Here is a 20,439-nt window from a genome sequence, read left to right on the forward strand (position 1 = left end):
AGATGCTTCCAAACCCTCCCAGGGTACAACTTTTATTATTATTTGCACCAGGGCAGCACCTACTGAGATATGGGTCCCATTGTGCCAGGCGCGGGAAAGACCCAGACTGAAATCAGGACTCCCATTGTATGGGGCACGGTGCAGTCCCCATCCAAGATCTGGGACCCCATTGTGCCGAGCTCTGCACAGATCCTGCCCATATCGGGGCCCCCATTGTGCCGGCTGCTGCACGGGACCCTTGACATAGATCAGCGTCATAGAATCATAGAATCATAGAATAGCAGGGTTGGAAGGGACCTCAGGAGGTCATCTAGTCCAACCCCCTGCTCAAAGCAGGACTGATCCTCAACTAAATCATCCCAGCCAGAGCTTTTGTTAATCCTGACCTTAAATACTTCTGAGGAAGGAGATTCCACCACCTCCCTAGGTAACGCATTCCAGTGTTTCACCACCCTCCTAGTGAAAAAGTTTTTCCTAATATCCAACCTAAACCTCCCCCACTGCAACTTGAGACCATTACTCCTTGTTCTGTCATCAGCTACCACTGAGAACAGTCTAGATCCATCCTCTTTGGAACCCCCTTTCAGGTAATTGAAAGCAGCTATCAAATCCCCCCTCATTCTTCTCTTCTGCAGACTAAACAATCCGAGTTCCCTCAGCCTCTCCTCATAAGTCATGTGTTCCAGTCCCCTCATAATTTTTGTTGCCCTCCGCTGGACTCTTTCCAATTTTTCCACATCCTTCTTGTAGTGTGGGGCCAAAATTGGACACAGTACTCCAGATGAGGCCTCACCAATGTCGAATAGAGGGGAACGATCACATCCCTCCATCAGCTGGCAATGCCCCTACTTACACATCCCAAAATGCCATTGGCCTTCTTGGCAACAACGGAACACTGTTGAATCATATCCAGCTTCTCGTCCAGTGTAACCCCTAGGTCCTTTTCTGCAGATATGTGCTATCATTGTATGTGAAGTTGTTAAGTATTGCTGGATGTGTTACTGAAATATGTTGTGAGGTTGGGAACACCCAGAATCAGCCTTTCAGGCACAACAATGATGTTGCCGGACAGCAGTTCATGGCTTGTCAACACCCACCAAGGAAAGAATCCACTATCCCAGCGATTGTATGCAATAGAGACTTCTCAAAGAGATCACATAAGCAATGGAGACTGCTTGACCTACGGGGACTGACTGACCCCCACGTAGCAGCATAGATCTTTTCAACAAGCTTCAAGAAACTATAAAGAGGGGAAGAGACATTATCACTTGGCCTCACTCCCCCCACTACTCAACACTTGGAAACATGTCTGGTGGACAAAGATTTTGAACTGCGGGGGTGGTCCCAAGCTGGAGGAGAGTCCCAGCCTACGTATTGAGGACCTGTTTGTACCATCTGTCAGGGGGAGACGCTGCTTGATTCAAATCCTGTTTAGTTTGTCCAATGTAAACTGCAAGTTTATTTTTGTTGCTTAAGTAACCACCTCCGATCTCTACACTTGCCACTTATAATCATTTAAAATCTATCTTTGCGTAGGTAATAAACCTCTTCTATATTTTACCTAAAACAGTGTGTTTTGGTTGAAATGCTTGGAAAATCTGCTCAGGTTACAAAGGGTGGTGCACGTCCAGTTTCCTTTGTAGAAGTGGTGAACTGGGTAATGAACTCACACTTGCCAGGCTTCTGACCAGGGCAAGACCATACAGCTGTGAGGAGCAAGGCTGGGAAGCTGGGGGTGGGGGAGCTGCTGGAACCTCGCTATTGTTGGTTCATGAGTGGCTGGGAGAAGCATTCATGGAACTCGGTTGGGTATTTCCCTGCCTATGGACGGCTGTGACAGTGCAGTGCCTATCAGAGGTGTATAGCTTGACATCAGCGTCACAGTGGGAGAGGCAGCCTAGGCTGGTGGGAAATAGGGGCTCAGCAGCCCCACACTTCATGTTGCACACCGGGGACCTCATCACCGTAATATCTTGTAGGGAACCATCTTCTGTTGCGGAGGGAGAGAAGCTTTCGCGCGGCTGTTGGATGGACGCCAAGCTAAACAGCTTCAAATGCCAGTCCCTCGCCTGTGTTTCTATGCAAGAATTAAGGTCATCCAGAGTTTTGTTTACTGACTGAGAGCCAGGCCCATTTCCTGGCTTTCTCCCATTTCTGGGAAAGGGGAAGCTCAGCCTCTTGCTTTCTGTTTCCATCAGAGTCAGATGGAAATGCAGGCTCCAAACTGGCTCCTGAGACAGTCACAAGCTCCCTGTCAATCAGATGGGACTGTCTGAAGGAGGAAAGATTCTCCATTGCCTGCACATGGCAAACTCATTCACACCAATGCAAAGCGTACAGCTCGACTGAGCCAGAATAGCAGCTCCAGACCCTTTTTGTGCTGGTGCAAATGACGACACAACCTGGTTCTGTTCCCTCTGTTCAATATCTTCAACAATGATTTAGATAATTGCATGGAGAGTACATTTATACAGTTTGTGTATTCTGTGTGATACCAAGTTGAGAGGGGTTGCAAGTGCTTTGGAGGATAGAATTAAAATTCAAAATGATCTGGAGAAACTGGAGAAACGGTCTGAAGTAAACAGGATGAAATTCAATAAGGACAAATGCAAAGTGCTCCACTTAGGAAAGAACAATCAGTTGCACACATACAAAATGAGAAATGACTGCCTAGGAAGGAGTACTGCGGAAAGGGATCTGGGGGTTCTAGTGGATCACAAGTTAAAGATGAGTTAACAGTGTTGCAAAACAAGCAAACGTCATTCTGGGATCTGTTAGCAGGCGTGTTGTAAGCAAGACCTGAGAAGTAATTCTTCCGCTCTACTCTGCACTGATTAGGCCGCAAATAGAGTATTGTGTCCAGTTCTGGGCCCCACATTTCAGGAAAGATGTGGAGAAATTGGAGCAAGTCCAGAGAAGAGCAAGAAAAGAAAACATGAGCTCTGAGGGAAGATTGAAAACACTGGGATTGTTCAGTCTGGAGAAGAGAAGACTGAGAGGGGACATGATAACAGTTTTCAAGTACATAAAAGGTTGTTACAAAGAGGAGGGAGAAAAATTGTTCTTCTGAACCTCTGAGGATAGAACAAGGAGAAATGGGCTTAAATTGCAGCAAGGGCGGTTTAGACTGAACATTAGGAAACCCTTCCTGTCAGGGTGGTTAATCACTGGAATAATTTGCTCAGGGAGGCTGTGGAATCTCCAGCACTGGAAAAAACAACGAGAAGGACTTGTGGCACCTTAGAGACTAAGAAATTTAGTTGGGCATAAGCTTTTGTGTGCTAAAACCCACTTCATCAGATGCATGGAGTGGAAAATATAGTAGGAAGATATATATACATAGTGCATGAAAAGACGGGAGTTGCCTTACCAAGTGTGGGGTCAGTTCTAACGAGACAATTCAATTAAAGTGGGATATTATCAACAGGAGAAAAAATCACTTTTGTAGTGGTATTCAGGGTGGCCCATTTCAAACAGTTGACAAGAAGGTGTGAGTAACAGTAGGGGGAAATTAGCATGGGGAAATTTAGTTTTTGTAGCGACCCATCCAGTAGGGGGAGGGATAACTCAGTGGTTTGTGCATTGGCTTACTAAACCCAGGGTTGTGAGTTCAATCCTTGAGGTGGCCATTTCGGAATTAGTCCTGCTTTGAGTAGGGGATTGGTCTAGATGACCTCCTGAGGTCCCTTCCAACCCTGATATTCTATGATCCACTCCCAGTCTTTTTTCAGGCCTAATTTCATGGTGTCCAGTTTGCAAATGAACTCCAGTTCATTCTTGTTGGATTCTGTTTCTGAAGTTTGTTTGTTGAAGAATTGCCACTTTTAAGTCTGTTATTGAGTGTCCAGGGAGGTTGAAGTGTTCTCCAACTGGGTTTTGAATGTTATAATTCTTGACGTCAGATTTGTGTCCATTTATTCTTTTGCCTAGAGATTGTCCGGTCTGGCCAATGTACATGGCAGAGGAGCATTGTAGGTTTTCAAGATCAGATTAGACAAACCCCTGCCAGGGATGGTCTAGATAATACTTAGTCCTGCCATGGGTGCAGGGGACTGGACTAGATGACCCCTTGAGGTCCCTCCAGTCCTACGATTCTATGATTCTATGGCTGAGAATCAGCCCAGGGCCTGATTGCCTCAGGTCTTCCAAAGCAGGAGATAGATTGCCAGGGGACCAATTCCCCATGTTTCTCTTTGAGCACCGGACCTGGGGTGGGGGCGTTCAGGGTTTCAGGTCTATGCTCTACTTGGAAGAAGGCTGAGAAAGGGGTTACCAGGCTACCCTGGGGAGAAGAGAAGAGGACCTCCAATTGCTGAGGACAGAATGATTCACTCTGCTGCTGTGGATAGATGTAACCCTCCTGCCAGTCAGAGTTGGCAGCAAAAAAGGCTGGGCTCAGTATCGAGGGGTTCCTTTTCAACAATACAACACAAAACTGGCTCGAGTCCCCACCCAGTGACCTGGGACAATTACACACCACCCCCTGGGCGCCTTTAAGAGGCAATACTTCCCCACTCGCAAGCACAGAGTCTGAGTGTAGCAAAGAAACTTTTAAATAAAAGGAGGGAAGTAACTTGGCATTAATTTGGGAAAACACCACAAACAGAGTTCATGCACATAAACCATGAGCAAAGGACCCACCCCCAAGTGGGTTGGCCGGTGTCCTTTTCCCTCAAGTTCAGCAACCCTTGGTTGTTCCCTCAAGTTCAGGTTTCAGGTGTTCATAACAACGTTCATTGCTTTTAGAAAAAGGGAACCCTAATTTACTTTGTGTGATCTCCAGAACAATAGACATGTTTATGAAATTTCAACAACTTTAAAAAATATGTTTCCAAAGATTTTAGGCATACCAAAGGATTTGATATCTTATGAAGGTACTGATTTTGCTAGAGGGTTCTCTTAAAACTAGTTCATCAAATAGTCAGAAGTAAACAAATGGAAACTCATCCATCTATATGGCAGGAAAGGGGTGGACGAGGAGCTGTGGGGTGGATGGGAACTGATGGGAGAAACGGATGAAACGGCAGGGAACTGTGACTCTCTGCTGCCGTGAGGCGGGCCGGGCGGCTCGGTATCCTTTACTGCCTTGTCCCCCACCCAGGCTGCGAGCCCAGGCTGCCATCGGGCATAGGGGCACCAGTTTAATAATTCTACGTAAGGCCCCATAAATCCTAAGGACGGCCCTGGCACTGCCCATGAACGTAAGTCAATAACATCCCTAGTTGCGCTACAGACTCTTGATAACAGCCAGCCTCGCGTTTAGAGATCCAGGAGATCTGGGTTCGAATCCACCACCGACTCCTCTTGTGACATGGGACAAATCACTGGATTTTCAAGAATCAACGCACCATGAGTGTGCAGTGCCCTGGCTAACAGGGGGAGACGATTCATGTCAGTAGGAGTTTCATAGATTCATAGATATTAAGGTCAGAAGGGGCCATTATGATCATCTAGTCTGACATCTTGCACAACGCAGGCCACCGAATCTCACCCACCCACTCCTGCGATAAACCTCTCACCTAGTCTCCTATTCTAACCACAAGACACCTCTCCTCCCAGAGCCGGGACAGAACCCAGTTTTCCTGGCTCCCAGCCCCCCTGCTGTAACCATTGGATAGGATACAGAGGGCCCTAGACAAATTAGAGGATTGGGCCAAAAAAAATCTGATGAGGTTCAACAAGGGAGGGATAGCTCAGGGGTTTGAGCATTGGTCTGCTAAACCCAGGGTTGTGAATTCAATCCTTGAGGGGGCCATTTAGGGATCTGGGGCAAAAATTCGGAATTGGTCCTGCTTTGAGCAGGGGGTTGGACTAGATGACCTCCTGAGGTCCCTTCCAACCCTGATATTATATGATTCTAAGGACAAGTGCAGAGTCCTGCACTTAGGACGGAAGAACCCAACCCAATGCACCGCTACAGACTAGGGACCGAATGGCTAGGCAGCAGTTCTGCGGAAAAGGACCTAGGGGTTACAGTGGACGAGAAGCTGGATATGAGTCAACAGTTTGCCCTTGTTGCCAAGAAGGCCAATGGCATTTTGGGGTGTGTAAGTAGGGGCATTGCCAGCAGATCGAGGGACGTGATCGTTTCCCTCTATTCGACATTGGTGAGGCCTCATCTGGAGTACTGTGTCCAGTTTTGGCCCCACACTCCAAGAAGGATGTGGAAAAATTGGAAAGAGTCCAGCGGAGGGCAACAAAAATTATGAGGGGACTGGAACACATGACTTATGAGGAGAGGCTGAGGGAACTCGGATTGTTTAGTCTGCAGAAGAGAAGAATGAGGGGGGATTTGATAGCTGCTTTCAACTACCTGAAAGGGGGTTCCAAAGAGGATGGATCTAGACTGTTCTCAGTGGTAGCTGATGACAGAACAAGGAGTAATGGTCTCAAGTTGCAGTGGGGGAGGTTTAGGTTGAATATTAGGAAAAACTTTTTCACTAGGAGGGTGGTGAAACACTGGAATGCGTTACCTAGGGAGGTGGTGGAATCTCCTTCCTTAGAAGTTTTTAAGGTCAGGCTTGACAAAGCCCTGGCTGGGATGATTTAGTTGGGGATTGGTCCTGCTTGAGCAGGGGGTTGGACTAGATGACCTCCTGAGGTCCCTTCCAACCCTCATAGTCTGTGATTCATTGGACACCACTTCACCCGGCAGGCTGGGGCACATACCCCAGTCACATGAGGGGAATCTCTGGGGTTGGAGGCGCTTATCTGATGCACAGTGACATAGGAACCCTTTGGACATAGAGTTGCTCTGTGTGTGTGTGTGTGTGTGTGTGTGTGTGTTCCGTCACACCCAAGACACATGGGGGTGGGGGAGTTACTCAGTCCCATGGTTGTGTCCATGCTAGCCAGCAGTCGTGGGAGCTCTGCTCACGCATATTTCCTGTGAGTCTTAGGTTGTACCTGCATGGAGTAGCGCAGTGGAAAGTGTCTGCACTACTTTGTATGAAGACCATGTGTGCCTCAGTTTCCCATATGTGCTTCGCTGGCCCCTAGGGGCTGTTTTCTCTCAGGCAGGCTGCCACCCAGGGGTGGCAGATCCCTGGCTGTCTCGACTTGGGGCCAGTGTCGCTGGCGAGTCCATGAAGACAATGGCAAAGCCAACCTGCCGGGACATTTCTGACCTAGCAACTAACGCCCAGGGTGACCCCCCCTTGCAGGAAGCCAGCTGGAAGAGCGGGAGCCAAGGGCGGACATGCTTGGCTGGGGCTCGGAGCTGCCCATGGCCCAGGCTGTAGCTTCCGGCTCTCTGGGCTGACCGAGGACTGGCCATGCTGGGTGTAGCCACCTGAGAAACTCGCCTGCCCTTCCCCCGCCGGCTGAGAGCCCCAGCTGATGCTGGGGGGGGCAGTGCCCCCTTTGGGGGTACACATCTCCCTCAGGTGCCCATCTCAAGTGGAGTTGCTGGAGGGAGGGGGCTGGAGGTGCTGAGATTCGGTCCCAGGAGACGGTGAAGCCGCGTGGCTTCCCCGGTGACACAGTGAGACCGTAATGGGGGCTGGCCCGCTGTAGGGCGGGTGGGTTCTGGTCCAGCCCAGGCAAAGCGCCACGGGCTGGGTCAATGTCCAGACCTGACCATCCCCCGCTGGGGAATGAGCTCAGACTCACACAGCCCCTGGCTGCCCTGTGGGGCTGGACTCCTGAGTCTGCCCAGCCTGGGGGGTAGGAGGTCCCAGAATAGGCCACAGGTCGCCCCCCGGCACACAGAGCGAAAAACTGGACCAAGAACACTTGTGGGTCAAACTTTAGATAGATAGATAGATAGATAGATAGATAGAGGGAGGGAGGGAGTGTATGCGGATAGATAGATACATAGATATTTAAATGATGGCTTCAACCATTTGGCAACGGTGACATTTTGGGTTCAAATGGTGGGTGTTCCATTAAAAATATTAGTTTCCAAAAACTTAAATAAATGGCGGGTGGGCCAGGATCTTCTTTATCCTTCCCCCCCACCCCGCCCCCCACCGCCATTGGCCAAACACAAAAATGATGGGGGGGTTGACCCACTATGCAGAAGGAGAGCAGGACGGGGTGTGTGGGGAGGGGGGCAGCCTGGGAGATTTGGGGAGCGGGATGGGGGAGAGGAGGAGATTTGGGGAGAGGGACGGGGGGCAGCGCGGGAGATTTGGGGAGCGGGATGTGGGCAGCGAGGGAGATTTGGGGAGGAAATGCTGGCAGAAGTGGGGGCAGAAGGCTGGAGCCCGGAGCGAGGGCAATGGGCACCCGAACCAGGAGCTGCTTGAAGCGGATGCCATGTAAACGCCTGGCCTGGGGCTGAAACCACAGAACGGGCCCAGCAGGGGGAGCTGCCAGCGCATGGAGCGCACGGCAGGGTTGGGGGCTGCGTTGGTGGGGAAGAGTCATTGTGGGTCAAGTCAGGGGGCGGGAGAGGTCTGTGTAACCCCCATTGGAGGGCCCAAGCCCCTGATGTCCGGACGTCCAGGCTCCCCGTTTGCACGGGAACCGAGGCGGTTTGGAAAACCTGGGAGAAAACGGGACCCAAAGCTGGGACCAAGGGGTCCTTTTCGATGTAAAAAAGAAAAGTCAGGTGACGGTTTTCAAAAAAGGGAACCTCCACACTGGTTTTTCTATTCCCAAAAACAGGTTTGGAAAATTTTGGTTTTTTTCTTTTTTCAATGCCTCTCCCCCCCCCCCCCCCCCCAAAAAAAAAAGGCAGGAAAAGCGGGAACCGGACCATTTGTGACTCAGCTTTTTGTTTTCCGGTTAAAACCCAGCAGGGTTCAGTATTTTGAACATGGCAGGAGAATATTCGCTGCCTTTCTTCCCTGTTTCTAACCCAAACCTCGAATGTTTTTGTTTTAGTTGAACCCAAAAATCGTTTTCGAAAATTGCATTTTTTGCATTACTCCTGATTTACACCAGGGTGAGTGAGGGAGAATCGGGCCCATTGACTCCAGTGGAGTTACTCCTGATTTACACCGGGGGGAGGAATGGCATCTTGACACACACGGAGTGACTCTGGATTTACATCACAGAGGGGGAATTGGCCCTATTGACTCCCTGGAGTTACTCCAGATTTACACCAGGGTGAGTGAGATGGAATCAGCCCCATTGAGTCCAAGGGAGTTATTCCTGCTTTACACCAGAGGGAGGGGGAAATCAGCCCCTTGACACCCATGGAGTTACTCCTGATTTACATCAGAGAGGGGACCTCCCCCCGAGTCACTCCTGATTTACACCAGGGGCCGGGAGGAGAGTCTGGTTCGAAGGCTGTTGGGCCAGCACGCCAGCCGGGACAAACCACTGAGACTCAGACTAAGACTTCCTAGCCCGGTGCCCCGTGAGGGCGTCAGGCAGGTAGTCGCCCAGGCTCTGCATCACGCCGGTCCCGGAGAAGGGGCCGTTCTCGGGGGGCCCTGCAGCCGTTTCCCCAGCTGGGCCCCCAGGGGCGGCACAAGCAGACACATTCCTGGCGATCTCCTCACTGCTCCGGCGCAGGGCGTCCATCGGCAGGCGCAGCACCGGGGAGGCCTCCGCCTCCCGCAGAGCCGCCTCCAGCCGCTCGGGGAGGCCGGCGTTCCGCAGCAGCACGGCCACCACGGGGCCACCCACGCTGCCGAAGATCCCCAGGGTGGCCTGGTGGAAGCCCCGGACGATGGCCCCCTTCTCCTGCAGCGAGGTGTGGGGGGAGGCCATGCGGGCGTACAGGTCCCGGCTGGTGTTCTTCCGCACGTCTGTCCGTCTGCTCCGCCGTGGCGTGCATCTCCTGCGCCGCCCGCAGCAGGTGCTCCAGGTTCTCCCCCACACTGATGTCGCCCCCCACCGGGTCGAGGGGCACGCTGGTGTCAAGGTGCTGGGTGAGGATGCGGAGCAGCGTGTGGGTGGCCGAGATGCATCCTTGCAGGGAGTCCAGCAGGGGCTGGCCAGCGCGCACTAGCCTCTCCCTTTCGCTCTCTGTGCCGAAGAACAGGGAGAGCATCGCGGGGCTGGGAAACAAAGCAGAGAGCGCGGGTGAGGGGGTGAAAGCGGTTCCCCACCTGGATCCCCAGTACAAGGAGAAGGGAGCGTGCAATGGAACTGAGAGGCAGCCCCTTGGAAATGGAGCGTGTCTGCTGTCCTGGCAGGGCGAAGGAGTGGACGTTGCTTGGCTCTCTGCTTCTAAAGCTTCCGTTAGGAGAGAAAGTCAGAGTTGGTGTAACGCCGACAGACCCCAGTTGTCAGCAGGCGAGATTGAACCTGGGACCTCTGGGCTCATTTTCTCTCTCTCTCTCTAAGTGGTCTCGGTGCCACTAGACGGAACAGAGCACCACGCCCAGGAGGTGTGTGGGCTACATTGGCACAAGCCAAGCCGCAGACCAAGCTGCCCACGGCTGGCCCCACTCCTGCCCCCAATGCATTGACAGCCCCTCTCCTCTCCACTTCCCATGCTGCTGCCATCGCCGAGGTTGTCTCGTTTCCACTGCCCACGGACAACCCTCAGGGGGCAGTTTTCGTGTCTCTCCTTCCCGACATTGTGGGGGCTGCACTATTCCCTCCGCCGACCCCTCCCTTGCCGGGGATGGGGACGGGCTGCACGGAGCAGCCGCACTGGGGCTTGGCCCCTTGTTTGCCCGTCTCTGCAGGCCACGAGGTTCTCTCAGGGGCCCCTCCGGAGGACGGCAGTGGGTGGCTGCCACGTCCCCCTCTGCACTGAGGGATGAGCTGCGCTGCTTCCTAACAGACACCCGTGGCTCGAAGGGCAAGGTGCAGCTCGCCCTCCAGCGCTGGGGGGACTTCCATCGCGTCCTCCGGGCCGTGAAGGCCCTTTTGCGGGAGGGGAGAGGGACCGGGAGGCAGAACATCGCGGCCTACCAGCGGGCCCACAAGTTCCGCAACTCCCTATTGACCTTTGGGGTCGAAAGCGGGTTGTTGCAGGGCCCGCTGGAGGCTGTTGATCATCCTGCCCATGAGGATTCGCCCCAGCCCTCCCTAGGAAATTTAACATCTTTGCTACATTAAACACCCGGGGCTGTAGGGTGGGTCTCCGCAGGAGCCAGGTGCTCTCCTTCCTTTGGGAAGGGCGGTACTCTGTGATCTTCCTGCAAGAGACCCACACAGCCCCAGCCATCGAGGCTAGCTGGAGGCTGGAGCGAGGGGACGGGGTTTATTTCAGCCACCTCAGAGCCCATTCGGCTGGGGTGGCCACCCTGTTCTCCCCCGAGCTACGACCCGAGGTGCTGGGGGTCGCCAAGCTCAGGCCAGGCCGCCTGCTGCACGTCCGGATCACGTAGAGGAACTGGCGTTGAACTTGGTCAACGTCTATGCCCCGAACAAGGGCCTGGACCGGGTGCGTTTCTTTCGGCAGGCGTCGGCCTTCCTCGGCACTCTGGATCCTCCTGAGTGTGTCCCCATTTACTAACCGGACTCCCCCACACTCCGTGACAACTACAGTGCCTGAGAACAGTGGGGATGTTTTGGCAAAGCCAGTCAGGTTGTAACGTCTCCAGAGCAGCACCACTACCTGCAGAAGTTGGCATTCATTGGCTCAAAGTGGATTCTCCAGGGACTAAAAGACAAAGAAAGAATTTTGGAATAAATAACCTGAGTTTTATCTGACTCTGGGCCTTCTTCCGGATCCAGCAAATGGACAAGACCTCCATGCCAAGGGTTCCCCAATCCTTAGGGAAGGGCTGCAAGGACTGGGCCTTCTGAGGCCCATAAGACACAGTGCTTATTCTGAGCAAAAGCTGTTATGAATTTGTGACCCCAGAAAAACCCGTGGGTGGGGTTTGAAGGGCTGCTCACCAGCCAGAGCTCAGCTCTTGTTGGAGTTGGGAGGATCTCTGATGGGCTTATTGGCATGTGTGTAGGATTTTTATTGTTTTTAATATGGTTTATCTGTATTGTATTTAGCTTAAGAATAAATGCGCCTGCTGAGAAAGAGCTGTGTGGTAACATAACTGTGGCAATTACACTGTTTACCGTCTCTGAAGAGGAAGCAAACAGGCCAGCTTAGGCAGTCTGTCTTGCGGGGCCAGGGAGGAGCTTTGCAGCCGATCTGTGACTTGTTACCTTCACTTTCGATATTAATCAGAACAATGTCTCTGCTCAGTATATAAGCAGGAGATGTGTGTGTGTGTGTCTGTGTGCCAAGATATCACAGCTGGAGACTGGCCCATCTGTTCTACTTCAATAAAGCTCAGAAGAACTGAAGTGCTTCGGGACTAACGGTGAGAGATTCTTTTCTGGGTTGCGGCTTGTTAATCCATAGGTGCAACCAGGAGGGGAGGAGGGTGTAGTGGGGGGTGACATGCCTTCCACAGTTTAGTAGGGGGCACTGTGCTGCAAGGAGCAGGTCAGGGGCTAATTGGGCGGTGCTGTGTTTCTGGGAGTGGGGTTGGGTCTCAGTAGGGGGTGCTGTGCTGCAAGGAGAGGTTGGTGGACTCACAGGGGGCGCAGTGCCCCAGGGAACGTGGCAGGAGGCTCAGCTGGGAGCACTGGTCTGCAGGTAGCCGGCTGGCATGTTAATCAGGGGAGCTGAGCTGCAGGGAGAAGGGTGGTGGGCATCAGTTACGGGCATCATGTTGCATGGAGTGAGATGAGGCCTCAGTAGGGGGCGCTGTTCTGCAAGGAGCTGGGCGGGGGCCTCAGTCTGGGGTGCCTGCTGTGGGGCGGGGTGCTCAGTACGGGTGCCATGCTGCAGGGGGGCAGGGCTCAGAAGAAGTTTGGGACGGTCAGGAGGGGGCGCTGTGGTGCAGGGAGGTGGGCAGGGATAGATTAAGCAGCAAAAACCTTCATTAACACAGAGAAAAGGTGCCCAGCGATACCTTGGGCCCTTCACTCATATGTCTGAAGACCATGAAATGCAGAGTTAAGGTAAATGCTTTATCTTAGCTCTGCCCCCACCCCTCAGTGCTGCCAATAGCCACTGGGACTTGTCCGTGTGAACTCCAGCTGCAGTCACTGTAGTTCTCCTGAATGAGGGAAGAATAAGCAGGAGCCGATTAGGAGAACTGTGATTGTGATCTGAGGAGATCTGGGTCTGATTCCCCCAGGAGGCTGATCAAAGGAACGAGGTGCCCACGGCCCCTGGAGGTTCCAGTCTGCATCGTTTCCGTACAGAATTGAGCAGGTTGGGTCAGTAGCAGGGCATTGGGATTTGCCTAAAACTAAGCAGGGTCAGCCTGTGACAGCATCAACAGCAGCAGCCGGTCCAGCTCGTCTAAACTAACTGTCCCACTTTCCCCCAAAAGGACAATTCATACCATCTCCGACGCCATCCTACAGACTGGCAAGCAGGGGTTTCTCCATAAAAGACAGGGAATGAATGAGGGAGATTGTGAAAACGAAAGTCCCACTTAATACTGTTGTCTCTTGGGGCCATGGGGTTCACCATTATTTGCAGGGCTATTTGCATTGGGAGGAGAAATCGAAGACACAAGTCAGGTCTGTTCTTGGTGTGATCCTGTTTATTTGCACAGAGCGCACACACAGTTGTGGTTTCTGAACATAGCAGAAACAGTCACAGGCAGTTTCCTCGCTCCAAAATCCCCGTGCCTGCCCTCCAGTGGGCTCTGTGCCCAAGAAACTCTGTCCCTCTGCTTCCTCTAAGAGATGGTCTACACTGCAGAGTTAGGTCGACCTAATTACATCGCTCAGGGCTGTGAAAAATTTCACATCCAGCCAACCAAAGCTCCAGGGTACACACTGCTAGAACTAATGAGCCTGAGGCCCCGTGGGGGTTCTCCCATCATGCACACAGGATCTCAGGAAGGGAGAAAAATGGCCCTGCCTTCTTCCAAGCCTCTGATAGTCACCCAGTCCCCTCTCCCACCCACTCTGGCTCTCCTGGAAGCTCTAGGAAGAGATTCCTGCTCTAGATCAAAGGTGGGAAGAAGGGCTAGCGATTCTGTAGTGAGCAGAAGGCTTGAGGGGTCTGGAGTTCTTCCTCCCTTCCCTGTGGACTCGCTGAGCTCTGCAGGGTGGGGAAAGCCCCAGCAGGCTGATTGGGAGCCATTACCCATTCCAAGCACTTCATGGGAATCTTCTTCTTTCTCTAAGGAAATTCTTTGGCTTCCTGTTGGGAAAATACTAATCCTTTTCTGGGATTTCATGTGTCACATGTTGTGTGGGCTCTTCCATCCCCAGAAAACCAGAGGGGGTGTCTCTCCTGGCATTCCTATGGGGGCAGAATTAAGGTTATGTGCTTGAGCTGAGTGGAAAGTGTCACCTTAACTTCACCTTTCCCATTTCCTGCCCAAACTTCCACTGGACTCACTCATGTGAGCTGACGTCTGTCTTCTGTCTAAACTAACCGTACGTGGAATATCTCCCTGTCTTTTCGCAGGCAGACTGAGCAGTGCACTGGAGTTGCCATGGCTGGGTTAGATGCTAAAGAGCTTCCCAAGATACTTGAAGAGGATGTGGAAGCACTGAAGGCTGCTCTTGGGACAGGAAACCTCATCGAAGCAGCTGTTAAAGCGAAAGAGACTCTGGATATGGCTGATGAAATCACTCTGGACATCGCTGTCACGGGGGAGGCGGGCTCTGGAAAATCATCCTTTGTCAACGCCATCCGGGGTCTGGGGGATAGAGATGAAGGTGCTGCTGCGACAGGGGTCATTGAAACGACAAAGGAGCCCACTGCTTACCCACATCCTACATACCCAAATGTAAGAGTCTGGGATCTGCCAGGGATCGATACCCCAACATTTAAACCAGACACGTACCTCAAGCAGGTGAAGTTCAGCCGCTACGACTTTTTCATCATCATCTCCAGCCCCCGCTTCAAATACCACGACATTAGCCTCACCCAGGAGATCCAGAGACAGGGGAAGAAATTTTACTTTGTGCGCTCCAAGGTGGACCAGGATTTGGCAAATGAGAAACATCTGTATGACGAGGGACTTCGGCCTTGATGAAAAGTCTCTCGCTGCACTCGCTAGACACAATAACAAGCCCATTGCAGAGCTGAAGGCCGTTATACAGTCCCCACTGAGTGAGGCAATAACACAAGATCTTGTAATAAAGATACTGACCAAGTGCGCAGCTGGGGCCGTTCAATATTCAAAAACTTTTTTAAAATTTATACCTGTGGTAGGTTCCGTGGTATCGGCAGCAGTTTCGCTCCCTACCACATACCTCATGCTGCAGAATTTCCTGGAGGATGTTGCTGCTGACGCTCTACGAGTGCTGGAGGTGGTTACGGAGGGAGCCATTTCAAACCCAGATAAAAACCCGCAGCCCCTGAAAGGAAGAAACGTCAGGACGTGGCTGAAAGGATCCAAGTAAAGACCCTGTCCCCGCCGGAGCTCGGAGCTCAACGCTCTGGGAAGTCTCATGAAAATGCTGCCTTTCTCCATCGGGAGGAAACTTCACCATAACTGAGCTCTGAGCCCCATTTCCACTGAGCTCCCCCACCCACCCTAAAAATGACATCATATTGAATTTAATTCAGCCATAAAAGGGGTGGGCGGGGGATCCTGACTGACACTGTTCTTTGTGTTTTCTTTATTTCACCAGCGAATGAGGCCAAGTTGTGATAAAGCTCCCCAGGGTCCCCAGTGCCTTACGCTCTCTGCAGGGGAGCTCAAGGAATGGTTATTTCAGGCCCCAGCCGATAGCAGGGCCAGGGCAGAGCCCATCTAACTCTTCACGAGGAAACGACAGGGAGCGACACCAGCAATTACTCGTTCTAGCCACAGATTTTCCACTTCTTGGTTCCCGTTGCCCTGAAATTGCAGCCTTGGCAGGCGCCACATTGGGCATGTGGGTAAATTCACTCAGAGACAATCGTAAAAACTCTAAATTTTGAAATGACAGAATCATAGAATATCAGGGTTGGAAGGGACCTCAGGAGGTCATCTCGTCCAACCCCCTGCTGAAAGCAGGACTAATCCCCAATTAAATCATCCCAGCCAAGGCTTGGGTGCTGACCCCCCGGTGCCAACTCCTCCCTCGTCACTGCAGGGCCCAAGACAAATGAAACAGGCTTTTTAGCACAGATGCTTTCACACTTTCCCCCAGGCTGCCCCTGTCCGGGGAGGAGCTGCCTGTAACCTCCCACAAAGAAGAAAAGGAGGACTTGTGGCACCTTAGAGACTAACCAATTTATTTGAGCATGAGCTTTCGTGAGCTACAGCTCACTTCATCGGATGCATACCGTGGAAACTGCAGCAGACTTTATATACACACAGAGATCATAAAACAATACCTCCTCCCACCCCACTGACCTGCTGGTAATACCTTATCTAAAGTGATCATCAAGTTGGGCCATTTCCAGCACAAATCCAGGTTTTCTCACCCTCCACCCCCCCCACACACAAACTCACTCTCCTGCTGGTAATAGCCCATCCAAAGTGACAACTCTCTACACAATGTGCATGATAATCAAGGTGGGCCATTTCCAGCACAAATCCAGGTTCTCTCACCCCCTCACCCCCCTCCCAAAAACCACACACACAAACTCACTCTCCTGCTGGTAATAGCTCATCCAAAGTGACCACTCTCCCTACAATGTGCATGATAATCAAGGTGGGCCATGTCCAGCACAAATCCAGGCTTTCTCACCCCCCCCACCCCACCCCCCTTTTTTTTTTTTCCGGGGACGGACACACACACACAAACTCACTCTCGGAGAGTGAGTTTGTGTGTGTGTGTCCGCGGAGTGAGTTTGTGTGTGTGTGTCCGTAAATTGGTTAGTTTCTAAGGTGCCACAAGTCCTCCTTTTCTTTTTGCGAATACAGACTAACTGCTGTTACTCTGTAACCTCCCACAGAGCCCCTGGACTGACCTCCTGCAAACGCTTCCTTCAGCGTCACCCCTGCCATGGAGCCTCCGGATAACTCGACAATGGCCCGCGGCTGGAGCTCTGGGAGCGCTGCCCATTGCATTATCCCAACCCTCTCCCTGCTCCCCTGTCAGCCAGGAGCACCGCCTGCTGGGTCTAGTCTTAGATTGTCAGCTCCCGGGGGCAGGGCCCATCCTTTTGTTCTCTGTCTGTACAGCACCTAGCGCAACAGGGCCATCTCCTGACAGGGGTCCTAGGTTCTCCTTTGAGACAAGAATAGATTAAGAAATGCTTAGACTGATCCTTGTAATTCTGTCCCTATGCTCATAGATTTAACCAGCCCCTTATGCAAAGGTAGATTTGTCCAGGGAAGCACCTGGGTCTGGCTGTGCTAGTAATCCTGTGAATGGCCCTGGATTTAAATGGAGAAGGGTCAAGATGTGTCTGGCTGATAAACCCATGTTGGATGCTTGATAATTACCTAGCTGAGTGGCAGCTGTCACTTATACTCTGTGCTGTGCTCCCATTCACGGCTGGGGAGTTTGTGAGGAGAGAGGCTTTTGTGTTTGATGCTGCGTTTATGGACACCCTTGATTTGCTATTCTCAGTGTGAGACGATTATGTAGTTTATTATAAGAGCCGATGACTGAACAATTCATTTGAGCAACTGGAGACTCCGATACATTGCCGCTGGGTTGGCCACTTGTATAGCCAGTGCATCAGCCTCTGCCTTCCCTCAATGACCCATTGATTTGTTGCTTTTGTTCTCATAATGATTCACGGTCCGGTTCTGCTCCCCTTTCACACCCCCAGAGCAGGCCGCTCTTGTCTTGTAGAAATGATTTAATATTTCAATTATAATAGACTTGCGTTTAATCTGGACTAAGAGCCCATGTCTCTGAATTTTGCCGTTGCTAAAGGCCCATGGTTTAAGGGCATTGCTCTGACTAGAAAGGAGCTCTTCCCTCCGAGTGTCACTAACTGGGGGTTTAACGAGGGGTGAGGAATGCATCCGTAGGGTGTTTGTGAGGAGAAGAAGCGAAACCCTGAACCAGCAGCATCGCCAGCAACAAGGGTCAGGTCTTTACCTTGGGAGATTCTCTGCAGTTTCTTCACTGTGACTCGAGCCCCCACCCAGTAACCTAGGAACCTGTATCCCCTCTGGGCACCTTTGCTGGGCAAAGCGGCAACCACTCACCAACACAGTCAACAGAGGGTTAAACAGAAGAACTTTGCTGGCAGAGGGAAGAGGAAGGACGGGGTGAGCTGGGACAGACGTTTACAGTTCAACACCTTCCCCAGCTACTGTCTCAGGGCGCATCTGTCACAGCCCCGACCAATGGGCCCCTGAGCGGCTGATCCAGTTTGTTCTGCCTCCCAGCCCCTCGCTCACAGTCTGTGGCTGCAGGAGAATCAGGGTCCCTGGGGCTCAACCCCCGTCCTGCTCTGATGCTGTCAGAAGTGGGGGCACGTGTGCGGGGACACGTCCATTGGACCTTAAACTTTAAACCCCACCCAACCATGGGAGCAGCAGTGACACCTGGTGGCTAGTTGGGGGGATGCACAGAGCGTATTTCCCATGGAGCAGCAGTGACTGGTGGGAATATGCCCCTGCTCTTCCTCCAGGTTTCCTGATGTCCAGATGCCTCCAGCCACCTCTCTCCTAAAGCCAGCAGGAACAGGGTTCTTGTCCTACAGCCCTCACAAGATCCCCAAGGACAGGAGATGTGAATGAGGACAAGGCTGGGCTTTGTCCCTTTGGGAGTCTTGGCCCATCTGGGAGCCGTTGCTGGAGGAGCTTCATCGTGCAGAGCCCAACTTCTCTGGGCTGAGCTGACTCTGTGTCTGCAGAGGAAAGGGCAAGTGAGACGTGACTGGTTACAGAAGCTCAGGTTCCCATGGGACCTGCTCTGCTGGAGACGAGTTTTTTATTACGGGAGGTGGAGAAAGTGACTAGGGGAGAGGCTGTTCTAGGTTTGATTCTGACAAACAGGGAGGAACTGGTTGAGAATCTGAAGGTGGAAAGCAGCTACTCCCCTCTCCCTCCCCCTCACAGGGGCAGTCCTTGGTCAGTGGAGACCCAGAGTCCCGAGGTGCATTCTCATGAGATCACCTCCCACTCAGAGGGGAGAAACATCAAGCAACACTTTCACTGCTGATCACAGTTGCCACTCCACCATCTTCTGCTGCCACTTCAGTCTCTTGAGGTTCCACCCAGGCGTCAGTGACTTCAGCTGTGAGTGGGGGTGTGACGGTGGACCCCATAAGGCTTTAGGGAAATGTGCTTACAAATGTATATATATGACATAACTGGAATATGTTTTATGCTACATATGCCATGTAACATATCTCTGTAAAGCTTATGATCTACTGAATATATGCCTCCAATTTGTATGCATGTATCATTTTTGTGTTCAAAGTTATGAATATTGGCTGTATACTTGCTTGATTTCTAAGTAGCCTTAGTAAAAGTATTTGGTCAGCTTTCTGAGAAAAGACTATTCTCAGTAAGTGCCCAATCAAGAACCACTTGAGCCAACAATGAATTTGGAGACGCCAATCCACACCTGAGCTTTCCCAGGAATGTGGCTTGGCTGGTAAGGAATTGAGTCTTGCAGGGACATGTGACTTGCCCATGTGGCTCCAAAACTCCATTTTGTAACAGGATTCTACACAGGGGGAGGGAGGGGTGTCCACCCAGAAGAGAAAGTCTATAAAAATCCCTGGGAGACCCCTTCATTTTGTCTTCAGCTGGCTCAAGAGATAGCGTCTCCACCCCCAAGGATACCTGAAAGAAACTGGAACAAAGGACAGTAACTACAGGGGGAGGAGGGGAGGAGGGAGTGATTGCTGGACCCAGACTAGAGGGAGACTAGTCTGTAAAAGGAAGCACTGGAACATCACTGAGGGTGAGTTTTACCTGTATTCAGTTTTACTACTGCAGTAGACGTAGATTTGCGTGTTTTATTTTATTTTACTTGGTAATTCACTTTGTTCTGTCTGTTACTACTTGGAACCACTTAAATCCTACTTTCTGTACTTAATAAAATCACTTTTTACTTATTAATTAACCCGCAGTATGTATTAGTACCGGGGGGAGGGAGGATAGCTGTGCATATCTCTCGATCAGTGTTATAGAGGGTGAACAATCTATGATTTTACCCAGTATAAGCTTTATACAGGGTAAAACACATTTATTTGGGGTTTGGACCCCATTGGAAGTTGAGCATCTGAGTGTTAAAGACAGGAACACTTCCTAAACCTCTTCCAGGTAAGCCTACAGCTGTTAGGGGACATGGTTCAGACCTGGGTCTGGGTTTGCAGCAGGCTAGCGAGTCTGACTCAAACCAGGCAGGGCTCTGGAGTCCCAAGCTGGCAGGGCAGGAAAGCAGGGGCAGAAGTAGTCGTGGCACATCAATTGGTGACCCCAAGGGGCTTTCTGTGATCCAACCCATCACAGGGGGAACCTCCCTGCTCATACAGGCGAGCAGTCTCTTCCACAGCAGACCTAAGCAGCACTTAGACCTGACGATTGCTCATTTAACAGAACAAAAGACTTTCAATGGAGCTTAGTAGTTCTATCTTTAAACGGTGGAGAGGGGCAGGTTAATAGCACATGGGACTCGTCAGCAGAGCCCGCAGCACCAGGCAATACGCCTGTCTCCACCTTCCCCACCCTCTCTCTCTCTGCACTGGGCGCTGGC

The 20,439-nt window shown here is 51.7% G+C and overlaps 1 protein-coding gene across 1 annotated transcript; it reads left to right on the plus strand.

The window, feature by feature from the left end:
- Positions 1-11,764: 11,764 nt before the first annotated feature.
- Positions 11,765-19,127, plus strand: LOC125626173 (interferon-inducible GTPase 5). Its single transcript, XM_048828884.2, is given in 3 exon segments — positions 11,765-12,176; positions 14,294-14,847; positions 14,849-19,127. Coding segments are annotated over 2 exon segments (915 nt in total). The 5' UTR covers positions 11,765-12,176; positions 14,294-14,321; the 3' UTR covers positions 15,238-19,127.
- Positions 19,128-20,439: the final 1,312 nt, after the last annotated feature.

Source organism: Caretta caretta, chromosome 24, assembly GCF_965140235.1.
Source record: "Caretta caretta isolate rCarCar2 chromosome 24, rCarCar1.hap1, whole genome shotgun sequence".
Taxonomy (NCBI): domain Eukaryota; kingdom Metazoa; phylum Chordata; order Testudines; family Cheloniidae; genus Caretta; species Caretta caretta.